The sequence below is a fragment of the Bombyx mori genome, chromosome 13 (assembly GCF_030269925.1).
Source record: "Bombyx mori chromosome 13, ASM3026992v2".
In the NCBI taxonomy this organism is placed as follows: Eukaryota; Metazoa; Arthropoda; class Insecta; order Lepidoptera; family Bombycidae; genus Bombyx; species Bombyx mori.
This window is the reverse complement of record NC_085119.1, coordinates 17,362,458-17,386,716: the sequence shown is the minus strand read 5'-3', so window position 1 is coordinate 17,386,716 and position 24,259 is coordinate 17,362,458. Positions and strand designations below refer to the sequence as shown.

The 24,259-nt window shown below is 41.5% G+C and overlaps 1 protein-coding gene across 4 annotated transcripts in view; it reads right to left on the bottom strand.

The window, feature by feature from the left end:
• Positions 1-24,259, bottom strand: part of LOC101736718 (ankyrin repeat and BTB/POZ domain-containing protein 3) — a 60,961-nt gene that overhangs the window by 12,512 nt on the left and 24,190 nt on the right. For all 4 annotated transcript variants that reach the window (XR_005245373.2, XM_012691768.4, XM_021349202.3 and 1 more), the window contains 9 exons: positions 11,682-11,866; positions 8,032-8,195; positions 4,341-4,499; positions 3,627-3,771; positions 2,731-2,854; positions 2,362-2,493; positions 1,587-1,713; positions 926-1,071; positions 112-314 (listed from right to left, as the gene is read on the bottom strand). Coding sequence is in view for 3 of the 4 variants with exons in the window: in XM_012691768.4 (XP_012547222.2) it covers positions 112-314; positions 926-1,071; positions 1,587-1,713; positions 2,362-2,493; positions 2,731-2,854; positions 3,627-3,771; positions 4,341-4,499; positions 8,032-8,195; positions 11,682-11,866 (1,385 nt within the window). In the remaining variant the exon portion in view is untranslated. The remainder of the gene's footprint in view (positions 1-111; positions 315-925; positions 1,072-1,586; positions 1,714-2,361; positions 2,494-2,730; positions 2,855-3,626; positions 3,772-4,340; positions 4,500-8,031; positions 8,196-11,681; positions 11,867-24,259) is intronic.

Genomic DNA, 24,259 nt, shown 5'->3' with positions numbered 1-24,259 from the left:
CACACAACTTCAAATTATTATTATTTTATTATCGCCAATTGCTTAAGACATTAACGTTAATTGTCTCCAAATCTCTCTGAACAAGAGTTGTATGGTTCTCATTAACTTTACCTGATGCTATTCTCCCGGCATTGAGATGACTGTATGGCTGTAATAAGCCCCAGAGATCAGCACAATTGGCTACAGCGAGATCGACTGCTGCCGGCGTGATGGACGGAACACCAACATTACTGCCTCCTGAACTTGCAGCCGCAATCAACGCTATCTCTTCTAATAGAGTTTCCATGCCAGCACATAGATAGATCGCTGCGTATCTGAATGTTTATAAAGTTTTGAATAGTTACAAAATTTATTAAAAACTGTTCGAATGTAGTCAATGAAAGGTGACTAAAAGAAGAATGGAGACTTTTTGGCGGAAACGCGAGAAGTGAAGTTGTGTGATTTGTTTTATTTTGTCTATTTAGTGTTTCTTCAGGTTTAAATGTGTAATAATGGTGGTTTATTAACTGTTTAGTATCTGTGAAAGTGCACAAATGTGAGAAAATGAAACAAAGCCGCTGAACGTAATTTCTCGGGATCCTCCAAAAAGTCCACTGAAAAAATCTCAGTAAATGAACACCATTTTACTGAGATTATATTTCATTCCATATCATCTCATTTCATTTCATTTAATTTCATCTCAATTGATTAATGTCTCAAATTAATCATCTTCATTTCATTTCATTTTATTTCACTCCATATTATCATTTTTCATAAAAATAAGAATATAAATCAAAATAAGACATGACTTAAAGGTCTTAGTTACCAGGTCATAAAATCCCTTTAAAAAAGTAGGATGGACCACTGAAATAGTACCTGCGAGAATATTTACCGAGTAGATGTGTACGTAAGCAAGCAACTGTTGAAGGTAGTTGTATTGACTTACTCATGTACGAAAGGCGCGACGCGGACATCGAGCATCCATCGGTGGAAGCGTCCCGGCGCGAGGCTGGTCCGGGCGCGGGTGGCTGACCCCAGTCTTCGCGCCGCTCCGCCTGATGTCGCGTACATTGTGGCTGCACGCTGACAGGCCTGAATATATTCCAATTTTAGCCGAGCTCACAGCCCACCTGGTGCTAAGTGGTTACTGGAGCCCATAGACATCTACAACATAAGTGCCACCACCCACCTTAAGATATGAGTTCTAAGGTCTCAGTATAGTTGCAACAGCTGCCCCGCCCTTCAAACCGAAACGCATTACTGCTTCACGGCAGAAATGGGCGAGGAGGTTGTACCTACCCGTGCGGACTCACAAGAGGTCCTACCAGCAGTAAAGTGCTGCTTTCAGTCACGATAAATTAAAATTGCAGTGGGGGGTCCCCTAAATGAGTGCAGTAGAATGGCCTCGAGCAGGGAGAGATGGCGGGACATCGTGAGACGCATCAAGTCTGCCCCTTCCAACACTATATGACGATCACGACCACTCTATCAAGAGTGACACGATTGAGAAGAAGAAGAAGACTTAAATAATGTTTTTGCTTTTTCTCAGAGAAAGACCTATTTTATCATCAGTTAAATATCTAAGAAAATGAAGAAGTACAGTATACCTTAATACAAGCATCTGCTAGTGGCGTGCTGAGAACGATCTTAAAAGCACCGGCCACTTCATGCTTGGAGCAGAACCCAAAGTTTTGAGACAAGCGTTGCGCTTCCCTCGCAATCCGGACTAAGGCCCTAGAAAATATAAAAATGTTTAAATCCTTGGTTCTAAGTATTTGAAATTTGTGGAAATTTGCTATATGAACATTAGTACTAATCGATCAATCTATTAAAGAACCTTAAGTTACATAAATTATAGATTAAAAAAACTAACAAAATACGTTTTTATAGAAAATCCAACTAAAAATAGAAGACAAATTTTAATAAATATGAATTAAAAATAGTGTAAAAAAAATTGATTTTATTGTAAAAAAGCATGGTGCTCTTCAGGATATTATCAAAATAGCTCTTCTACTCATCTGTTCATAAAATATTTATAACTACTGATACCAAGCACCCCACGCGTTTTTTTAAATAAAATAATTTTGCTAACACTATTTTTAATTCGAATTTATTAAAATTTATTTTATATTTTTTAGTTGGATTTTTTATAAAAGCGTATTTTGTTAGTTTTTTTAACCTATTATTTATTTTTCATTTTTTAGTTGAATTTCAAATTTTTTAAATTATATATTTTTTTTTTTTTTTAAATATTGAATTTAGAGTTAATCCTACGTTTTGAAGGGGGTCAAAATCATGTTCAAAGATTCCGTTACAAACATACATACGTCTGAAACTAATAAAAGGTATTAAAAAGATTATAAAATATGTTATACAATGTACCTTTGTAGTAAATAGGCCAGCCTTGGGGGAGTATCCGGCGCCATCTTGGGTGCTAAGTCACGGCATCTTCCTGTCTGCAATACCCGACTCACCTCACTTGCTGTCCAAGGCATGCAGCGCAGCTCTACAAGTCTGGAAGCAACAAAAATTCGGAATAATTATGATTTGCTGTTTCCGTAGCCAGACCGAAATGTAATTTGAATAATAAGGTGAACCAAAAAAGTAGAACTATTATTTCAATGTAATGGAACCTTCGAAGTAATGTCCCAAGGTGGGTTTTTGGATTCTATAGTATCAATCGGAACATTGTGAATTTCCTTTGCGTACGACGATATATATTAATTTTACGTTAAAACTGCAAGAACACACCTATTATGAGAGTCCACCCAGACAAATTCATCGGCGCTGGTGACGTTGGTACAGACTGTATCCAGAGACGGTTGTCGGACAAGTGGAGCTCTCCTTCTGCGGGCGTCTGTGGCGCTACCGTTTTCTGTAAAATTCGTTTATGATGCCAAAGACTTTTACATGTTAATAATAATCTGCCTAATTCTTTGATAGTAGATGCACATGTACGACTCTAGCAAACTTTGGATTTTCCCAACCCTTTCATTAATCGATTTCATTGCTGCTTTTTCTAACACTCTCCCGCAAGAAGGGTTGACAGGCATGTGGACGGTATAAAAAATCGATGTTTGCTAATTGAAGAGAACACGGATAAATGCTTTATCGTTTCCATTTGTGGGGAAATGAAACGGAAATTGAGAAGACCCGTCTATGCTCAAATAGATAAGACGCGGGTTACGCCGTATTGCTGTAGATGGACAAATAAGTTCAAAGTATACATGTTTTAAGTTGTCATCAGAGCCCATATACACATATCACAACGTAACTACCATCATCCGTCTTGAAACCACTTTTCAAACCGGACGCATGACTGCTTTGCGACAGATATCGACATTGGCTGGTGTTACAGATCGACCAAGGAACAATTTTTCACCGCCTCCACTATTGACGAGCACTATGTTTTTACTTCACTTCAAGATACTAATATCATATCGTCTGTTGTAATCTGTCTAGACAATGCATTGACATTATTAACCAAGTATAGTCAATAACCGACCAAGTATACACTTAGATCATGATGTTTATTAGCAAAGCCGTCAAGAGATTGGAATTGTATTTAATTTATCAAAATGGCCAAGAGTTACAATGACCGAAAATTGGTTAAATTATCGATTACTCTCAAATAAGGATGAGTGTACCAGGAACTCCGTTATTAGTTCCTCCCCCAGCGCTTGAAGCGCCGCTAGTGGCTGTACTGCTGCTGTCTCGAGAACGAAGAGTTAGCTGTTTTATAGCTGACCTTATATCTTCTAGACCTCCACCTCCAGGCCAAGGCGATTGTAGCTGAAAATGGCAAAACATCAGACTTTTGTGACGAAATGTAATGTAGAATAAGTTGAAAATGCCGTTACGGTATACCGACTCTCTAGATCTTCCAACATAGGATATTTTGCTGTAGAAATGCGGACCCACTCACGAGTCCGATATTACACACAATGCTGATATATTTACTACAATAACTCAGATATTAACACAATAATCGTCACAGAGGTTTTCTGACCCGGTTATTTAGAACCCTACTTCTGTTGCTGCGTAAAATTCTATCAACACTCCGATGTCACGAGACCAATTTAGCGGGTAATTTGGGGCTACTCTTATGCATCAACATAAGTCAAGCTAAACATCCACTGTAGGGGAATTTTTGTCGCAATCGTTTCGACCCTCATACTAAAGGATTAGTTATCACTTATGTCTAATCTACTACGTCAGTACATATATGACTGACGGTACCAACGGCCATCTTAGGCTGATTCGGCTTGTCGGCATACAGCCTACACACCTCGAGCGTACCTACACCGGCTATAGACAAATATAAACACAAAATAATTACTTAATACTAATATCAAATTTACCTTATTGTGAGGTCGATGTTTTGTTCTAACATGAGGTTGTTGCCTGGACCTCCTAGGCTCTTCCCTCCCCGCCTCCCCGCCACCCCCGCTGTCCGACATGGATGCATGACCCGATGATCTGTTCTCATCGGAACTGCTGTTGCATTCGCGTACTCCATTCTGAAATGATGGTCAAATGTTATTTTTTTACTATCAGTTATTAAATATCTATTTATAAGGTACAACTTCTGCTGTTTAAGTTTAAGTTTCATAACTATGATCTGACCTCAACTTTTTTTTGGGAATAGTATGCTTTAAGTTGGCTTATCCAGAGGCCATAGCTAGTTGTCTAGGCCGTTATTGTTGTAGATGCGGTGTGGATGACATCTCGCTATTGGCACTTTTGATATTAATTGCTCCCATTGGAGCCCATAGACATCACAATATGGATGCCGCTAGTCCATTTCAGATCAGACAGAAGGCCGGAAAGCACAATTGCTTCGTGTCAGAAATAACTCATTCGGGTAATTTTCCACGTTTTTAGATCGGCAACCCTGCGCGATGTCATTACGCAATATTGTATAATTGTATAAAATCTCATCGTAAATCGCTCGAAATTAGAACCATCTTTTTGTCTCTGCATTATTACGGGCGCATCGTCTAAATATTACAATAATTACATGACTTTAGTTTCTTGGCGAAAGTACAACAAACAGAAAACGTTATTCATTATTTAAAGAAATCCCACGATCTTTTTGATAAGGGAAACCGTAATCTGTGAGAATCTTTCAATCTTGACGTTTGAAAGCGAAAACTGTAGCCGCCATTTTGTGTTCGGTCGAGTTTAGCGCGAAGAGGCTTACTTTTAATTAGATTGTTGTTTATTGTGCAATTATTACGGTAATTTCAATATTTTTTTAACAATCAACGGTTTCTTTTGCCGTTAGTTATACCAAAAACAAATATACGAGACATGAAAAAGTATATCCAGACCCTGAATACCCTTATATTTAAATCTGTCATTTAACATGTAACAGTGAGCCCACGCGTGTTAGTGCTATTATCCTGTCTGCACTAAGCAGTCGCGCTTTCACTGCTTCGTACTTTGACTTGTCTCACAAGAGCAGCATTTATGTCATGTTTACGTCATGCTCCGAAAGCCACTCAAGTTTGGAAATCATTTAAAACACGAGACCATAAGGGACTAGGGCATCATCAGCTCTAAATCAAGACATAAAAAGGTTTTTTCCTCCACATATGTATAGGTGACATAACTACCTTTTTTATAATCAGATATTAATGACCAAAACGTTCGGTCTTGATCGGCATATGTGACGGAAATCGTGTACCTAGTAGTTAAAATTAAAATCGCAAAACCATTTTAATGAAATTGTACGCGTTCATGGTTATTCATGGTTAGCATAATACTTGATAGTATTCAATTCATTAAATTATTTCCATTGAACAAAAGTATTATGTGTGTATTCTTTATGATACTACCAACAAAGTAGAGGAGTTTAAGTAGGAAAGCGGATCCTGGCAATGGATCAGGAAAACGCTAGGAAGAAGTAGAAATAAGTTATATTCACTACAACGTATCATATTATTAAAAAATCTACCAAGGTTAGCCCATCCAAAATTACAAAATCGATCTCAAAGGAACGAATCGATAATAATCAACCTATATCGATTCCAATTCTAATAAACTATATGAAATAAAGTGGTTTCGTTGATCACAGTGTAAACTTTTCACAGTCACTTCTTTTTTATTACAGTTTATAGACAGCCGCGCTCACTGCCCGTAAAGTCGTCAACGAAACCCAAAATACCTTCACAGCTTTCCATATCTCTATTACTTAGAAATGTCGGCAACCTTATATTTAAACTGTAATGTATAATGAACAGATCGGGCATCGGAACTTCTTATTACTAGGATTTATGCTAAACTGTATGTCTCCCTAGATTATAAAGTGGCGGCTATCTATTGGCTAATAGACCAGTTCTGGCGAAAACTCCGATCGTGAAAAGTAATTTAAAAAAAAAACTTACAGTATGTACTAGGTAATATAGACTAGTCCCGAAGTGTCCCGAATAATACGGACCATGAAGAATGCTGGCTCACCTGGTGTTGAATGGTTACTGAAGATACCCATCTCGGGTTTGAAATCGAAATATCAGTTGTATAACATAACGGTTAGGTATTCGATCATTTAAGCCAAAATACATGATTGGTTCGCGGCAGAAATAGGAGAGCAGTGGTACCGGAATGCAGGCTTGTTATACGCAAACACAATCTTAAAGTTTCGATCAAGCTTAGTTTTTTAAAGTTTGTAACTACTAAAAAACATTTAAACTGTAACAACACGTAACTTTTATGTTTTCGCACGATACACTATCCCGTAACAGTGAGATCGCGTGCGCGTGCTCAGTAATCGAGCGTCAGTTCCGATCGAATCATGACCCGATGACACTAATCGTTCTGTGGCTATCTACCGAACAATTTACTACCGCGGTAGGTAGTCGAGTTATGTCATATTTTATTTTTCAATACTTGGAAGGATTGCACTAAATTAATAATGTTAAGCTTTATAAAATAATCAGGTATATTTGTAACAGCGTTTAGTTTTGAATTTGAGCGATTTTAAGTCTTTTAGGAATAGTCTAGTGTAGTTGCGCAGCCATGTCTTAAATACGTACTAGTCCGGTCGTAGCTGGAATAGCCTCTTAGACAGGAATAGGTAGGAATAATAAATAAGGAAATAAGATCACTAAGTGTGTCACTAAGCGGCTCTTTTCTTGAAATGAAAATTTGAAATAATTGTAACCTAATCAACAAAACCTAGGCCACCAATAAAATGGACTGTTTTAGGTAATCAAATTTGACGTTGCATTACGATTAATAAGAAACAAAAATTATAATTTAAGATTAACAAGCACAACACAATCTGTGAGTTATGAGTTACAAGATGAAACCGCTTTAAAAATGTGTTTATAATCGGACCCGTACGACCGACCACGTACAGTTTCGAAGCTGGACCTGACCGCAAACGGTGATATCGTGGCGTAGACTCTGACAATAAATGTCGTAAGAAATAGCGGTACACCGTATCATATCATATCTATATTGGCTTGCAACCTCTTTGACAGAACATAAGACATACAACAACTAGACGTAGACTAAGAGACACATAACAGATTGCTCAGATTGGTGGACTAGCTCACAGCCCACCTGGTGTTAAGTGGTTACTGGAGCCCATAGACATCTACAACGTAAATGCGCCACTCACCTTGAGATATAAGTTCTAAGGTCTCTATAGTTACAACGTGGCTGCCGTACCCTTCAAACCGAAACTCATTACTGCTTCACGGAAGAAGTAGGCGGGGTGGTGGTACCTACCCGCGCGGACTCACAAGAGGTCCTACCACCAGTAATTACGCAAATTATAATTTTGCGGGTTTGATTATTATTACACGATGTTATTCCTTTACCGTGGAAGTCAATCGTGAACATTTGTTAAGTACGTATTTCATTAGAAAAATTGATACCCGCCTAAGATTCGAACACCGGTGCATCACTACATACGAATGCACCGGACGCCTTATCCTTTAGGCCACGACGACTTCATAAAATACGTACACGAACCAGACGACAAGGAACAAACCGAGCATTCTCATATATACATGAAATAGACGACAAACGAACGAATCCTACCTGTGCGGGTGTTGAATGGAGATGATCATGTTTGGGCGCTCGTCTCTCTAGGGGGTAGCTCGTCTGCGGGGAGGCTGCGTTGGTCAGCTGAGAAACAGCTGTCACTGGCTTCGGTGGCGCCGTACTGGTGGGCTCTGGTACTGCTTGCGGTATCTCTTCGTGGGCTACAAATTTATTGCATTAGAACTTGATGTTTTTCTTTCCCTGTTGACGATGTAATGTAAGCGCAGTTGTGAAGATGTCGCTAAAATATCATAAGCCCCGAGCACTCGTGAACGGACTTCCACCTAACGAAAATTTAATTACTAGTAATAATATATTGAGTTACTAATAATACAATATTTTACTGGTGGTAGGACCTTTTGAGTCCGCACGGGTAGGTACAACCATCCTGCCTATTTCTGCCGTGAAGCAGTAATGCGTTTCGGTTTGAAGGGTGGGGCAGCCGTTGTAACTATACTTGAGACTTTAGAACTTATGTCTCAGGGTGGGTGGCGCATTTACGTTGTAGATGTTTAAGGTCTCCAGTAACCACTTAACACCAGGTGGGCTGTGAGCTTTTTTTTTATTGCCCTTGTAGGCAGACGAGCACACGGCCCACCTGATGGTGAGTGGTTACCGTCGCCCATGGAGTTCAGCAATGCCAGGGGCACAGCCAAGCCGCTGCCTACCGCTTAATACTCTCCACAAGCCTTTTTTAAAGAAGGAAATGTCATAGCGCTCAGGAAACACCGTGGAGGGGAGCTCATCCACCCATCTAAGCAATAAAAAAAACAATAGAATTTTAGTCACTTGCACGTCTGCCAACATACAGTACTGTTTGTTTCATACACCGATCAACGCAATATAACAGATACAGTCATCTCGACATGTGAAACAGTTATCGAAGTGAACAGCCACCACAAATTGAATGTTACTAACGACATTGGGACATAAGATTGGTATCCTAATAGCAATCTCACAAACTGTAAGATAGAATAGAGCACCTGCTAGTGTGCACTCGCTTGCAAAAACACTACAAAAACGGGTTTTTTTAATACATCAATAACAAAAACGTTATCAGTGTGCTAAGTGCGAGTTTTTTTTAACGTTCTCGCTAGCGTAAAAGTTAAAACAAATTTGTATGGAGTTGGAACGTTTGCCTACCTTTGCGACTAGGGGCGCTGTTCTAACTGTATACAAATTTGGGTTAACTTTTACGCTATCGAGAACGTTAAAAAACTCTCACTAAACACACCGTTATTGGTTCGCTCAAATGAAATGTATTGATGTTTGAAGCAACTGAATCAGAGTTAAACTTTACACTCTTTTGGTAGTTTTTTTTTTTTTTTTATTGCCTTTGTAGGCAGACGGGCATACGGCCCACCTGATGGTGAGTGGCTACCGTCGCCCATGGACTTCAGCAATGCCAGGGGCAGAGCCAAGCCGCTGCCTACCGCTTAATACTCTCCACAAGCCTCGTTTGAAGAAGGACATGTCATAGCGCTCGGGAAACACCGTGGAGGGGAGCTCATTCCATAGCCGGATGGTACGTGGCAAAAAAGATCTCTGGAAACGCATTGTGGATGACCGCAGTGGCTCCAGGTAGTATGGATGAACTCTACTCCGGTGGCGGGCGGTGCGATGGTAAAAACGAGATGCTGGTATCATCTCGAACAATTCCTCAGAACACTCCCCATGGAACATACGGTATAAAATACAGAGGGAACCGAAGTCCCTCCGCAGACCCAGAGGCTTATCAATACTTTTTCATCTGAGGGTCTCTTAAACGATCTAGGCACCGTGGAGTGTTTTATAATCTTCATACGTTTTAATAATCTTGTTAAAAACTATAAATAGAATAGAAATTATCATAATAATATTCAGCGGGCCTCTGTTTGCGAAATTAATACTTTCATTGCGGTGTATTTGAATTTTTAAAGACTTGCATAATTTTAATGATCATAATGTCTTAGACGACTTAATTAGCCGGCTGGTCGCAATAAGTATGTAGCTAAGCAAATATTTTAAATATTTCTATCTATGTATATAGGTAAGGAGGCTTGGAGGAGGCCTATGTCCAGCATTGGACGTCCATGGGCTGATAGAAAAATATATAAGGGGGTCGCGGGTTCGAATCCCGCCAAGGAAGATATTTGTATGATAAATATAAATGTCTTTTCCAGGGTTATGGATGTATATTAAATCTGTGTATGTGTATAATAAAAAGTCTTACATTTATTTCCGTCATCTGGTACCTGTAACACAAGTTCTTTACGAACTTATCACGGGACCAGTTAACGTGGCGTGATTGTTAGTAAATATTTATTTATTTTATTTATAGGTAAACAAGATCACATCCCACCTGATATTAAGTGCTTACCGGAACCCAGCGACATACTCTCAGTTCTAATGAAATAGTTCTCCCACCCTCAAACTGACACGCATGACTGATTCGCAGCAGAAATAGATCAGGGTATTTTTGGTAAAAATTGGTACCCGCCTGAGATTCGAACACCGATGCATCGCTCAGCACGTATGCACCGGACGTCTTATCCTTTAGGCCACGACGACTTCAAAGTCTGTTTCTACCCGTGCAGGGTACAAGAATGTATGCATGTACCTTTTTTTTTATTGCCCTTGTAGGCAAACGAGCACACGGCCCACCTGATGGTGAATGGTTACCGTCGCCCATGGAGTTCAGTAATGCCAGGGGCAGAGCCAAGCCGCTGCCTACCTTCTGTATGGCTCGCTCGATAGTAATCCAGGTAAGAGACAGTGTTTTGGAGACCGGAGCTTATGGTTCCTGGTAAGACGCCACTGAATATGGACATTATTGAGGAGGTACGTTATACGACTTTTAAGACGGTGTTAGAAAAACTAACGTTTGGAATGACAGTTAACAATGAGTGGCAGAAGAAATATACCTCGACTACGTATCTGTTCTGGTTAGTAGCCTTCGATCGTATATCTTACGATAGGCGATGATGTTAACCCGGACCATGCAATCGTCCGCCTAATTCATTCATAGCTAAAAAATCCATTACTTTAACATAGTTTTATCAATATCTCGTTTCATTTTTTTTTTGTTTTTTTTTATTGCTTAGATGGGTGGACGAGCTCACATCCCACCTGGTGTTAAGTGATTACTGGAGCCCATAGACATCTACAACGTAAAAGCGCCACTCACCTTGAGATATAAGTTCTAAGGTCTCAGTACAACGGCTGCCCCACCCTTCAAACCGAAACGCATCACTGCTTCACGGCAGAAATAGGCGGGGTGGTGGTTCCTACCCGTGCGGACTCACAAGAGGTCCTACCACCAGTAATTACGCAAATTATAATTGTGCGGGTTCCATTTTTATTACACGATGTTATTCCTTCACCGTGGAAGTTAATCGTGAGCATTTGTGGAGTACGTATTTCATTAGAAAAATTGGTACCCGCCTGAGATTCGAACATCGGTGCATCGCTCAACACGTATGCACCGGACGTCATATCCTTTAGGCCACGACGACTTCAAACGTATCTGTTCTGGTTAGTAGCCTTCGGTCGCACATCTTGCGGTACTCGATGATATTAACTTTGTAGTGGTACCTTTAGCTTAAAATACCCATTACTTTAACAGACAGTTTTATCAATATCCCGTTTCTGGTAATTATGTGACTTACATTTATTGAGTTCTGAGGGTGGTGGAGGCGTGGTGGCGCGATGAGCGTGTGGCGGAGGCGACAGTCGGCGCGTGACGGGAGCGGCCGCAGCCGTCGCGTGCGAGACCCGTACGCGGAGAGCCCTCGCTCCTCCGACGCTGCTGCACCACGCGCCTTCCTCACCAGGACGACATCCACTTGAGGGTCTGAATGGAACAACAATATTATAATAATACAACAACATAATGATATGAGCATACTTGCGTACTGTTATAACCCTAGTATGAAGGTGGTATCCCTAGTATCCACTGGTGGTAGGAACTCTTGCGAGTCCGCGCGGGTGGGTACCACCACCCGGCCTATTTCTGCCGTGAAGCAGTAATGCGTTTCGGTTTGAAGGGTGGGGCAGCCGTTGTAACTATACTTGAGACCTTAGAACTTATATCTCAAGGTGAGTGGCGCATTTACGTTGTGGGTGTTTATGGGCTCCAGTAACCACTTGACACCAGATGGGCTGTGAGCTCGTCCACCCATCTAAGCAATAAAAAAATAAAAGAAGGCTATTTGGCTGAAGATACAATTTAAAGTAGGTTAAAGAAATAAATTGTTTTTGGCGGCCTGTCTTTTCTATTTTATAAATGAAAATGTCCGGAATATCAAAAACGAGTACCTGTTTAAATAAACTTTCATTAATTGTGTTGCGTAACCGGTCAGCTTCGTACGAATGTTACGAATTACCATTTAAATATTGCAGGTATATGTTTGTCAAGCCTAAACAATCATAAGTGACTTTTTAAATTGAAAAGATTCAGCTAAATTGTATAATATATTATCTAATGTTCTCGCGTTGCGGTGCTTGAGATTCGAAGTTAATCACTGCTACCTTAATACTGATTTCCTTTTATCTTTGCATCCGTAGTTTCATCGACTACATTTTATATGCATAGTAGTCGGTAACCCGTGTTCAGTAGAGGAATATGTACAAATCTTAAACTTGGCTATTTCGATACAACAAATACCTAAGTTAAAAAAAACCTGACTCGTATTTAATTCTGAACGATTCTATGGGGGGATGGCTTTCAATTAATTAACTGTTTATGCAAAGCAGTTTAAAAGTTCTGTACTTTATGTGTGTATACATTTTATAATGACCCCATCACAAGATAGGGTATACGTGGGACACTCTAAATAATTAAGAAAGAAGTCAATTTGTATGAAGTAATTGATAGGTACCAATCGAGCTTAGGCACATAGTCAAGTGAAGCTCACGATGATACAAAATAATCTTGCCGGTCAAAGGCTCAAGTTAGTGCATAGATGATACCGATTTATTCCATAGGTTTGGGGTTGCGACTCGGGGTCAAAGTGTCAGTGTCAGTTGAATTGGAACGACTAATCCATTCTCCAGACAGTAGCGAATTATTGAATAGTTCTTAGATAAAATAGACAGGAAGGTATTACTTGCGAGCTCAAGAAACGCTCTTTAAAACTATTAGAACTAAAAATAGAAATCAAGGCAAGAATTAACTTAAGTATCTAAGAAATTAAAGTATCATCTGGGCTAGATTATTCACATCACATAGCATCTTTTGTTTTTTATTTATTTTTGATGTGAAACATCTATAGCCGCACGTAAAACCGATTTCTGGCGTGGCGACGCGTCGCCATGCGCAATCGACTGTGCGATTCTCTCCCACTCGATCCGGCGTTAAGCCATCTCTCTCGCTACACTGAGCTCGGATACCTATAGTGTATACTCCGTAGTGTATACAGTGTTGTTTACTACAGTACACATAGCCTGTGGTTTACTTTAAAACAAATTATTTTTTCGTAATATTTTATTTTATCATTACACATCACATTTAGTTCCTATCACTATCTGTTCTTTTCTGCATATTACTTTTACAAAATAATGTCGATGTTTCAAATCTGCCAGGCGTCCCGTGACGGCTTACATTTTTTTTTAATTCATTACACCTATTGAATTTTTTTATAATAACGAAGATTTACCTAACCATAGTTATCAATTTAGAGTAAAGACTATTCATGATTTCAAAGCTGACAATTATATTAAATTAAAAAGTCTTTAACGAAATTGCATACTATTTTAAGATTTTTCTAACAATACAAAACACGGTGATAACACTTCACATTGTATTTGACACATGAAGGTTTCATGAGTCGTAGATATATCTCGTAAGATTCACATTGATCCGTAATAACTAAAACTTTGAATTGTTCAGTGCGTTGCAAATTGTATTTTATGTAAATAAATGTGATTTTAAACCGTAAAGGTATTTTTGATCAATCGCTGACTATTTATAACGAGACGGAGCCGATTTATTCCGGTATCTGTTAACCTGTAACCCGTGAAGTAACGGTCGGTACAGAGCTTCGGCTAACCTCATGCGTGTCGCGTCTAAACAAGCGACGCGTCTGTGACGAATGCACGTATTATGTATGTATATTATCTCTTTATATACTCCGTGTGCTTTGTGAGATTTTTAAAACGGTCTCGATTGCTTAAAAGTAACTCAAATTTGTATGGAGTTGGAACAGCGCCCCAAGCGGCAAACGTAGGGAAGCTGTTCCAACTCCATACAAATTTGGATTTAGTTATTACGCGATCAAGAAGTTAAAAACCTGGAACTAAGCACACTAGGCGTTTGTAAAACAATTTAGTTGTAGTTTCGTATGAGCGAACGAGATAAGTGAAATGCAAATATTTCTGTGATTAGTACATTACCACCTACCCCCATTGCCTACCCCCGATGACCATTATCGAGTAACGACGGCGCAGGACCGGCGACTAATGACGCATTTAGTGAACTCTGTGGTCACTGATCGTCGAAGAGACCTATCTACCAGTCGCCTTCTTTTAGTTTATGATATGACTTCTGTATAATTTGTTTTGTCTAGTGTATTTTAGGTTCTGAGTGCTTAGTGCGAGTTTTTTAACTTTCTCGATAGCGTAAAAGCTAACCCAATTTTGTATGCAGTTGCAAACGTACGCAAACGATCCCATTCATACAAATATGAGTTAACTTTTACGCTATCGAGAACGTTAAAAAACTCGCACTAAGCACACTGACTACATAAGTATTATGTAGTTCACAGATTATTGATTCATTTGGCATCGACACCGATTAGAAAAATGGATTAAAAGTAAGATTCGGGTTTTATTAGTACGGAATCTTAAAAAATATAAAAGGGCGAGTCAGGGAGGAAAGCGTGACCAGATGGAACGTGGCGAATTACGCGATCAATCTGTGAACTGTATAGTTCGCCCGCGATCCAACTGTTTTGAATCAAATCATTACATCTCTTAATATATACTAATATATAAATCTACAGTGGTTTTTACGGATGTTCCGTTATAACTACTGAACCATGCATCCGATTGACTTGAAACTTGGTATCCATGTAGAAAATATTATGGATAGGCTAATATTTATATGAGTGTTGGACTCCCTACACCAGTTGCGGGGGCGTTAATGATGAGAATATTTGTGGGGGTGAGAAATAATAATGTTAATTTTAAATGCCCAGCGAAGCGGACGGCTACAGCTAGTTGTCCCTCAAGTATAAACATGACTTTTATTACAATAGACGGACATACTAGTTCACAGCCCACCTGGTGTGAAGCGGATAGTTACTTGACACAAAAATGTTTGTAAACAAACAATGAAAAATATTTTAAAGGAAATTACACAATATAACAACATCCTACAAGTAAATTGGAGTGAAAGCCAATTTAAGTTTTACAAAAACGAGTCTTATCCCAATGAGTTAAAGTTGATTGATGGCAATATTAGATATGTAGTTGATCAGGAAGTTACGAAGTGTCATAAAAGCGTGGGACTTTAATGTAATGATGAGGATGCGAGAGCTTCAAATGTGAGGATTACGTGAGCCGTTAATTATTGAACTGTATATTTTATTAGAATCTGCACTCACTGTTTACCGGTAGTGAGGTGGGTCGCAGGAATCAAAAGAATAAAACAAATTAAATATCGGTCGGTGCCATCCACCTACAGATCAACTTTTATTTATTTATTTATTTATTTATTATTTGTGGTCATAGATTAACAAAGATTAATAAGTTAATATTAATAAATGTATCACTATGTCCTGCTAGTAAAGCGTACAAATATTAGGTGTAAGTATAATCTACATAAAAATAAAAATAACTTAAATTATAATTATTGAACTCTATTCTTTTTTTTTTTTTTTTTTTTTTTTTTTTTTTTATGATTGAAAGTTTACTGGTGGCCCGAAGGCCTTTCCAGTTTCACCAGGACAGGTGGGCGAGCAAAGGCTCAGCCAAGAGGGGTGGGATTTGCTAACAACTGCCCGAGCGCCTCCGAAGGAGACCTAACAACTCAAGAGCAATTGTTTCGCGAATGAATCTACTACCGGATCGGAATCGCGACCCGCTGAGAAGATCCGGCGAGAAACTCAGCGGGCTGATGCATGGGTTAGGTTGCACGTCGACCTCTTTGTCGAGTTCGACGAGTACGGTTACCGGGGTCCCTAAGCCTGCCCCTAGTATTAGAGCTGAAGGCATCTAATGCAAAGGTTATTGGATCTGATGGATCCGTAAGGACGTGTCTAGGGCGTCGACGGTGACTGGCTCCTGCATGATCAGGATTCGGGGAGTAGTCAGCGGCGGCAACGATAAGGCGATTATCATGACGCATAGCCTTATCGAAGTATCGTTCCGACGCTGACTTCATGTATTTCCGAATTGATTCGAGGCCCAGGTCGTCGTGTAGGTCAACGTTCCTCACGAACCACGGAGCCCCGACAGCTAACCTGCAAAAGCGGGATTGTAGGGATTGGAGGGTGTCTATGTGTGTGCGGGCCGCGTGAGCGAACACCACACTCGCGTAAGTCATGACGGGCCTAATGCAAGTTTTGTAAAGTGTCACCTTGTTCCGAAGGGACATTTTACTCCGCTTACAGATGATGGGGTAGAGTCTACCGAGAATAAACGCGGCACGGTCACGGACTGATTTTATATGTGGGCGGAATGTCATCGATGCATCCAGGGTAACGCCCAGGTACTTGACCTTCCTGGCCCAGGGTATGGGTTGTCTAAAGAGAGTAATCGGGGGTGTGAGATTCCTCCTCCTAATCCGGGAGGAAATCCGTGTGGAGCTTCCCCTCTGAAATAGCACCGCAGTACTTTTCGCTGGGTTGATGTCTATGCGCCATTTTCGGAACCACTGTCCTAGGGCTAGGGCTGCGCTCTGAAGCTTCTTCGCGATTAGGGACTTATTTCTACTAGAATAGTAAACAGTCGTGTCGTCGGCGAATAAAGCTAAATGGGTCGGCGGCGACCGGGGAATATCGTTGACGAATAAGCTAAATAGGAGGGGTGAGAGGACAGAGCCTTGCGGGACTCCAGCTGTAAGAGGTCGTGGGGAGGAGCGGGTTCCCTCGACTCGATATCGAAAAGAGCGGTTCGACAAGAAGTCCCGTATGATGAGCACGAGACTATCCGGCACGCCCATGTTGAATAGTTTGAAAATCAAACCGTTGTGCCAGACTTTGTCGAACGCTTTTGCGACGTCGAAGAAGAGAGCTCCCGTGTATAACGGTTTTGGTCGATTAAGCCCCACAAGAATGTGCTCCGTGAGGCGGTGCACCTGTTGAACGCATGAGTGATTTGTACGGAATCCGAATTGTTCATCGATGAGAATGCCCTTGGATGAGACGAAGTCTCTGAGGCGTTTGTAGATCAGACGCTCATACAGTTTGCCTAGAGACATGAGGAGGCTAATCGGGCGGTAGCTCGTCGGATGATTTTTTGGTTTACCGGGCTTATGTATGCCGATAACGTCCGCTTCTTTCCACACCGCGGGAAAGATACAGTTCGCCATAGCGGCATTGAAAATAGATGCCAACATCACGATGAGTTGGACGGGTAGAAGTTTAATAACGCGGTTAGATATACCGTCGGAACCGGGAGCCTTGCGAGGACGTAGGTCTTTGATCAAGTCTTTAACTTCCATCGGGGTGACGGGTGGTAACGCATCCGAGGGTGGCAAGGAGGCTCTGCGTTCTACCTCACTGTCTACTAATTCTACATGAACAGGGTCCACGGATTGAGTGCTGGGCGTGCACTGGGTTTGCAATGTATCGGCCAGCAGCTCTGCTTTTTCGTCATCATCAAAGGCCGCGAGTCGGCCTGAGGGGCCTACGAGGGGGGGCATAGTTACTACCGTATCCGATTTGAGAGTACGAGCTAAGCGGTAGTAAGACCTTTGGGAGGGCGCGAGTCCTTCTAAGAAATCAGACCATCTGGCATCTCGGACTTCGGCGATGCGAGACTTTACGTCGCGTTGTAGGGCACGCATTCGAATACGATTTTCCGCGGTAGGATACCTGTCGTAGGCGCGTATCGAGGCGTTCTTAGCTCTAAGGAGTTCCCTAATATCGTCGGACAATTTGAAGCGGTGAAGGAAGTCCTCCGCTACAACTTGTTTCGATGACCTATCTAATGTCGAGGTGATGTGTGATGTTAAGATGTCTATGGCTTCAGCGGTATCCTGAGGAGACGGGGTAGAGTCCGGGTTAAACGGGAGCGATGGTGGATCAGATTCAGCCAGGCTGATGCCCAGCGTGTGCCAATCCACCACAGTCCTCGTGACGGGAACGGAATCGGGAGCGCGACCGAGCTTCATAACGACGGGACGGTGGTCTGAATCTAACTCTGAAACTACTTCGATCGAGTGTAAGCGCAGAGTTACGTTTTTTAATAACGCTATGTCGAGTATATCCGGGCGATGCGCGATATTTAGCGGGTAGTGAGTCGGGGTTAACGGAGCGACGATATCGAAGGCGAGATCATCGACTAACGCGTCAAGCCGCCTGCCATTCGGGGTTGTGGTGTGTGAGTTCCACCTGATGTGTTTACAATTTAGGTCGCCCGCCAGAATGACAGAGCTCCCCATACCGAGCAGCGCCTCGATATCACTGCTTAGAACGATCTTATCCGGTGGAAGATAAACGGACGCGATAACGATCGGCGCGTGTCCCGTCAGTGAGATTCGGCACACTGATGCTTCGATATTAGCGAGCGCGGGAGGATCGAGCGGGACGCAATGCAGGGCTCTTCTATAGTAAATGACGGTACCACCACCACGGGCAGAGAGCCTGTCGTTCCTGACCATGTTATAGTTCGCGATTTTAGGGTCACGGCGCGCGGGCTTAAGTAGGGTCTCCTGCACTAAAAAGATATCAATTTGATGGTCACGCAAAAAGTCAGAAACCTGATCACGTTGATTTGCGAGACCGTAAGCGTTAAAAAATCCTATCGTCACGGATAGGGGCTTTATTCTACTTATATACGCCATTGATTACCGGCGGAGTGAGGGGAGGACGTACGTATTTAATGACGCGTATACGTCGGCGTATTCCTGCACAACGGCGATAAAGTGTTGTGCAGTGGAGGCAGCGCGAATGGCGTCGCCCAAAGCGTTAACGCGCTCAAAGTTGATCGACTGAAAGAAGTCGATCGCTAAAGCGAGATTTTCGGACGCGGTCGGAGGGCAAGTCGCGGGAGAGGGACGAGTCGCGGGGGCAGGACGAATCGCGGAGGATGGAGTTGTAGCCGTGTTCGTGTACGGCAGCGGTTTCGCCCAGGCCGAGACACTGGGCACCGCCGCCGGAACGAACGCTGGCTTAGCCTGCGACGCAGAGGGTGCCGTAGCTCTGATGTCTGGGCCGGAAGCTCGGAGGCGGTTTTGGCGGGCGACGCGGCGATTTATTTTCGGGGCTCGGGGGCATCCGCGGTAATTTGCGGGGTGACCCTGTGTTCGACACAGGACGCAGCTAGGCGGTTCCGTCGCGGTTTTTTGATCGCGAGTGCATAGGGCCGTGGCGTGATCGCCTAAACATTTGACGCATCGGGGGCGCGCGTGACAGTTACGGGAAGAGTGCCCATACAATTGACAGTTATGACACTGGCTAGGAGTGCCTTTTTTATGGGGGGCTTCGACAGCGATACCAGAGAGCCTACAGACGGTCTGTGTGTTAAAGATTTTCTTACCCTCGGGGGTAGGCTGGAGAGCGACTAGAACCATATTATATGGCTCCCTACCGCGACCGGTGTGCATACGGTGCACAGAATTCACTGGTAGGCCTTGTTCTAACAGGTCGGCTTTTACGAGCTCTACATCTAACTCTTTAGGGATTCCGCGTATTACAACGCGGAGTTCGCGCTCCTCCTGAAGCGTATAAGTGTGGAAGCTTATACGCTCCTTACGGAGGTAAGAGGTGAGGGCCCTATGGTCATCAGATGAATGCACCTTTATTTGGATGCCATTCGCGAGGTTACGGGCATTCGTGAAATTGATATTTTTGGCCTTAAGGGCCAGGGAAACTCGATCCCAAGCTGCCTTCTCTTGAAGGATTACCGGAGGAGGGGACTGGGTTTTATTTTGTGCCACCGGACGCGGCGACGGACTGGCATGGGCTGGAGGCGCAACGGGAGTCTGGGGGCGGGGGCGCGACGCGTTCGCGGCTTTGCTAATTTTAGCGGCCGCGGGAGCGCGAGACTCCGCGGCACGCTTCTTACCCTTTTGTACCAGGGTAAATCCATCCGTCGATGAGGCGGGGGCGAGGTCGACCTCCATCTCCGAGTCAGAGTCGGAGGACGAAGAGGCGGGCGCCGGTGACCTACGAGCAGGTGTTTTGGAGGGCGCGACGGAGGCCGCGGATGATCGCACAGCTGGAACGGTGGCTACGGCGGACGACGCAGCAGTTTTACTCGCCAGTATAGGCGACGCGGGAACGGCAGGCACGACGGAGGTTGCGGTGCTCGATGTAGAAGCTTTGCACGCAGGTACAGGCGACGCAGGAGCAGCGAGCACGGCGGAGTCTTCGAGAGAGCTCGCAGTGTGATTGGCCTTGAAAGCCAGAAACTCTGAGGCGAGCTGTGGATGACGAAGTCGGAGGAATTCCGCGAACACAGCGTCCATGATCGCTGAGTGCCCAGGTGGGGCGGCCCCGGGTCTTGAAAACACTCGCCTTGCGGCGAGGCCCCAACTTCTCGGACCTGAGCGGTTCTATTGAACACAGGTGGCGATGCGGCACGATTACTACAGGACAAAGAAAAAACACAACAAAACGGAAATAACAAAAAGAAACAAAACAATTAAACACTTCCAGGAAAGCAGTTTGTCGGCAGATGTACCACGAACACAGAAATAACGAAAGGAAACAAAACAAATAAAAACTTCCAGGAAAAAACACTTGGTCGGCAGATGTACCACGAACACAGGCCGCGCGAACAATGGCCGGGCTAACAAAAGCCGGGCGAACAAAGGCCGGGCGATCGAGTGGTCGATGGGCACGTCCGCACGTGACGGGTGCCTCTATCGGAATGAACTCTATTCTACTTTATTATCTAAATTATCTAAAGTTATCGTCTAAATCTAATAAAATACTTGCAATTTTTGCTTAAAATCTTGTAAATCTATTGTCTTCAAAATTTTTATAGGTAGTTTATTAAATATTCTTGATGACATACTAAAAAAACTCTTGTCATAAAGGGCAGTTCTGAGGTAGAGAAGAGATCTTTTATTTTGAGTTTGAGCTGTTACGGTATAAGCCAAGCCTAAGTTCTCAATAAATAAATAATAGTTTAAAAAAACTAACAAAATACGCTTTTATAGAAAATCCAACTAAAAAATAGAAAATAAATTTTAATAAATTTAAATTAAAAATAATAAGAAAAAATAATTTTGTTGTAAAAAACCGTTTGTTAGTTTTTATAAACAATTTTTTTTTTGTTGAATTTCAATTTTTTCAAATTTTTTTGTAATATTGAATTGTCAACGGTTCTTAATGAGTATACCAAATTTCGAGTTAATCCGATGTTTTGTAGGGGGTCAAAATTTATGTTCAGAGATTCCTTAGACTAACATACATACGTCTGAAGCTAATAAAAGCGTATTAAAAAAAAGGACCGCCTTCGGAGCCAAAATACCGCATTGGGAAACAAAACTACAATTGCCAGAGTCAACAACATAGTAGACCAAGCGTAGGGGGTCAGTGCCGATTATTTAGATACTCTTCAAAATAGTATTAGGACCTACCTTGTATCTCAGCAACCGTGCTTACTCGTGAACACTTTGTACTAGGTATCTTATACCTTTAAACAAGCAATTGTTGTATATCTTATACCTATATATATAAAAATGAATTGCTGTTCGTTAGTCTCGCTAAAACTCGAGAGCACCTGGACCGATTTGGTTAATTTTGGTCTTAGATTATTTGTGGAAGTCCAGAGAAGGTTTAAAAGGTAGATAAATATGAAAATACTCGGAATTAAATAAAAATAACAATTTTGGTTTTCCTTTGATGTGACCCCCGTCAGACGGAATCCTTTTATTTGTTTTAAGTTTATTTTATACAAAAATTTAGGTCTTCTATTTGTCGATTGAGGCACTACGAAGTCTGCCGGATCAGCTAGTTAATATATAATAATATAATCTGAATCTCGAAAACGGCTCCAACGATTTTCATAAAATTTAGTATACAGGTGATTTTGGGGGCGATAAATCGATCTAGCTACGATTTATTTTCAGAAAATGTTGTTTTATTCGTGTTTTCAATAATCAACTCTTCCCGGCATCTATTGGCGATTAATAATACTATTTTTCTTAATTGAGGGCAACTAACCGCTTTAAAGAAACAAGATGGCGTTATCAAAAAAAAAACATCGGTCATCGTCTAGTCAATTATAACATTAGTATTGTCTTAGGCTTTGGCGAGCCAGCTCAATATTTAAATTACTACAATTAATAGAGCACAATATTCCAATATTCGTACGTCGACGAATAGCAACTGACCCGCCCGTGACCACGGAAATTGTAAAGTATTCGCGAAGTCGGAAAGAATACAATGACAGTAAAAATCCAAGATTAAATCGTAAAGTTTTAATGATTATTATAACATTGGCAGCTCTCAGACACTGGCTGGAACCGGTAATTCGAACCTGCGAATTCTGACATTACGCTTCTAAGTAAACCTTACTAGCCGTAGTCGTGTCGTCAGCTCGGCACCACCCTGGGAGCTTCTGGTGTGAAGTATATTTGGTGTTTGATGCATAGAGCGACTGTTATTTATAATAGACAATTGAGATCTTGACCTCAAATGGATAACGGAGTTTGCGTTGTGATGGCCATAGATTTTTTTTATTGCTTAGAAGGGTGGACGAGCTCACAGCCCACCTGGTGCTAAGTGGTTACCGGAGTCCATAGACATCAACGACGTAAATGCGCCACCCACCTTGAGATATCAGTTCTAAGGTCTCAGTATACTTACAACGGCTGCCCCGCCCTTCAAACCGAAACGCATACTGCTTCACGGCAGAATAGGCAGGATGGTGGTACCTACTCGCGCGGACTCACGAGAGCTCCTACCACCAATAACAACCTAATACCATACAGAAAAATAAATCTAATTACTAAGGTATTTGCATAAACGGCGTGTCAACGAAGATTTTTCTGATATTTAACCTAAAATATTTGTCGTTGTAAATAAAGTGCCTGTCAGCTTGCTACATGAAACGCCCGCGCTTAAAACCTACCAATTAAATCCTATTTGATTTAGTTATAATTACTATCTACTCGCACTCCGACCTTGATACGAACATTTCGTTTCCACACACGCTCCAATTAACTCACGTTATATGGAATATTTTTGACGAATGGTTTTTGACGGGTGTCTTGCGCAGTCTCGTCTGAGGTTATTGCACTTTGACATGTGTGAGATTACCTTCTGTCCGCCGACACACAAGCGACTTAAACGCAACTGTCGCCAATGAAGTTAATAATGCATTTTCCCATTCTAATTACAATCTAATTATAGTATAAAAAGTATTAGACAAAGAAAAAAATGTGTGCGTGTACTAGTGTACACACGTAAGAAGTGAAACTTGTTTATGGCCTTATTTTTCGAAAAATGATCTACATGCAACTTTCTAGAAATTGGTTAAATAAAGTTAAATTAGATAAAGTTTAAACAAAAGGATTTTATTATCATAGACATGAATACAAAAAAGTTAAATTAGATAAAGTTTAAACAAAAGGATTTTATTATCATAGACATGAATACAAAACAGATGGCGCGTAACGGAAAAATGTGACGCGTAACCGAAAAATGTGACGGTAAATTTTTTTCCAACGCCGATAAGGAAGTTTCACTTCAAAAAGTTAAATTAGATAAAGTTTAAACAAAAGGATTTTATTATCATAGACATGAATACAAAACAGATGGCGCGTAACGGAAAAATGTGACGCGTAACCGAAAAATGTGACGGTAAATTTTTTTCCAACGCCGATAAGGAAGTTTCACTTCAAAAAAGAGTTCAGTCTTTTCCTTTCGAGTCTCTCGGCCGATTTCTTTCGTTTTAATCAGATATTAACGATCTAAATTATTTTTTATTTATTTATAGATTTTCTTTACTTATTTCATCAAAATAAAATAAATAATTTAATACCTTAACCGAATCTAAAAGTGGCTGTAGTAGAATTTCTACAATTGGGCGAACAACTCATATGGACTACTCGCACAAATTGACATAT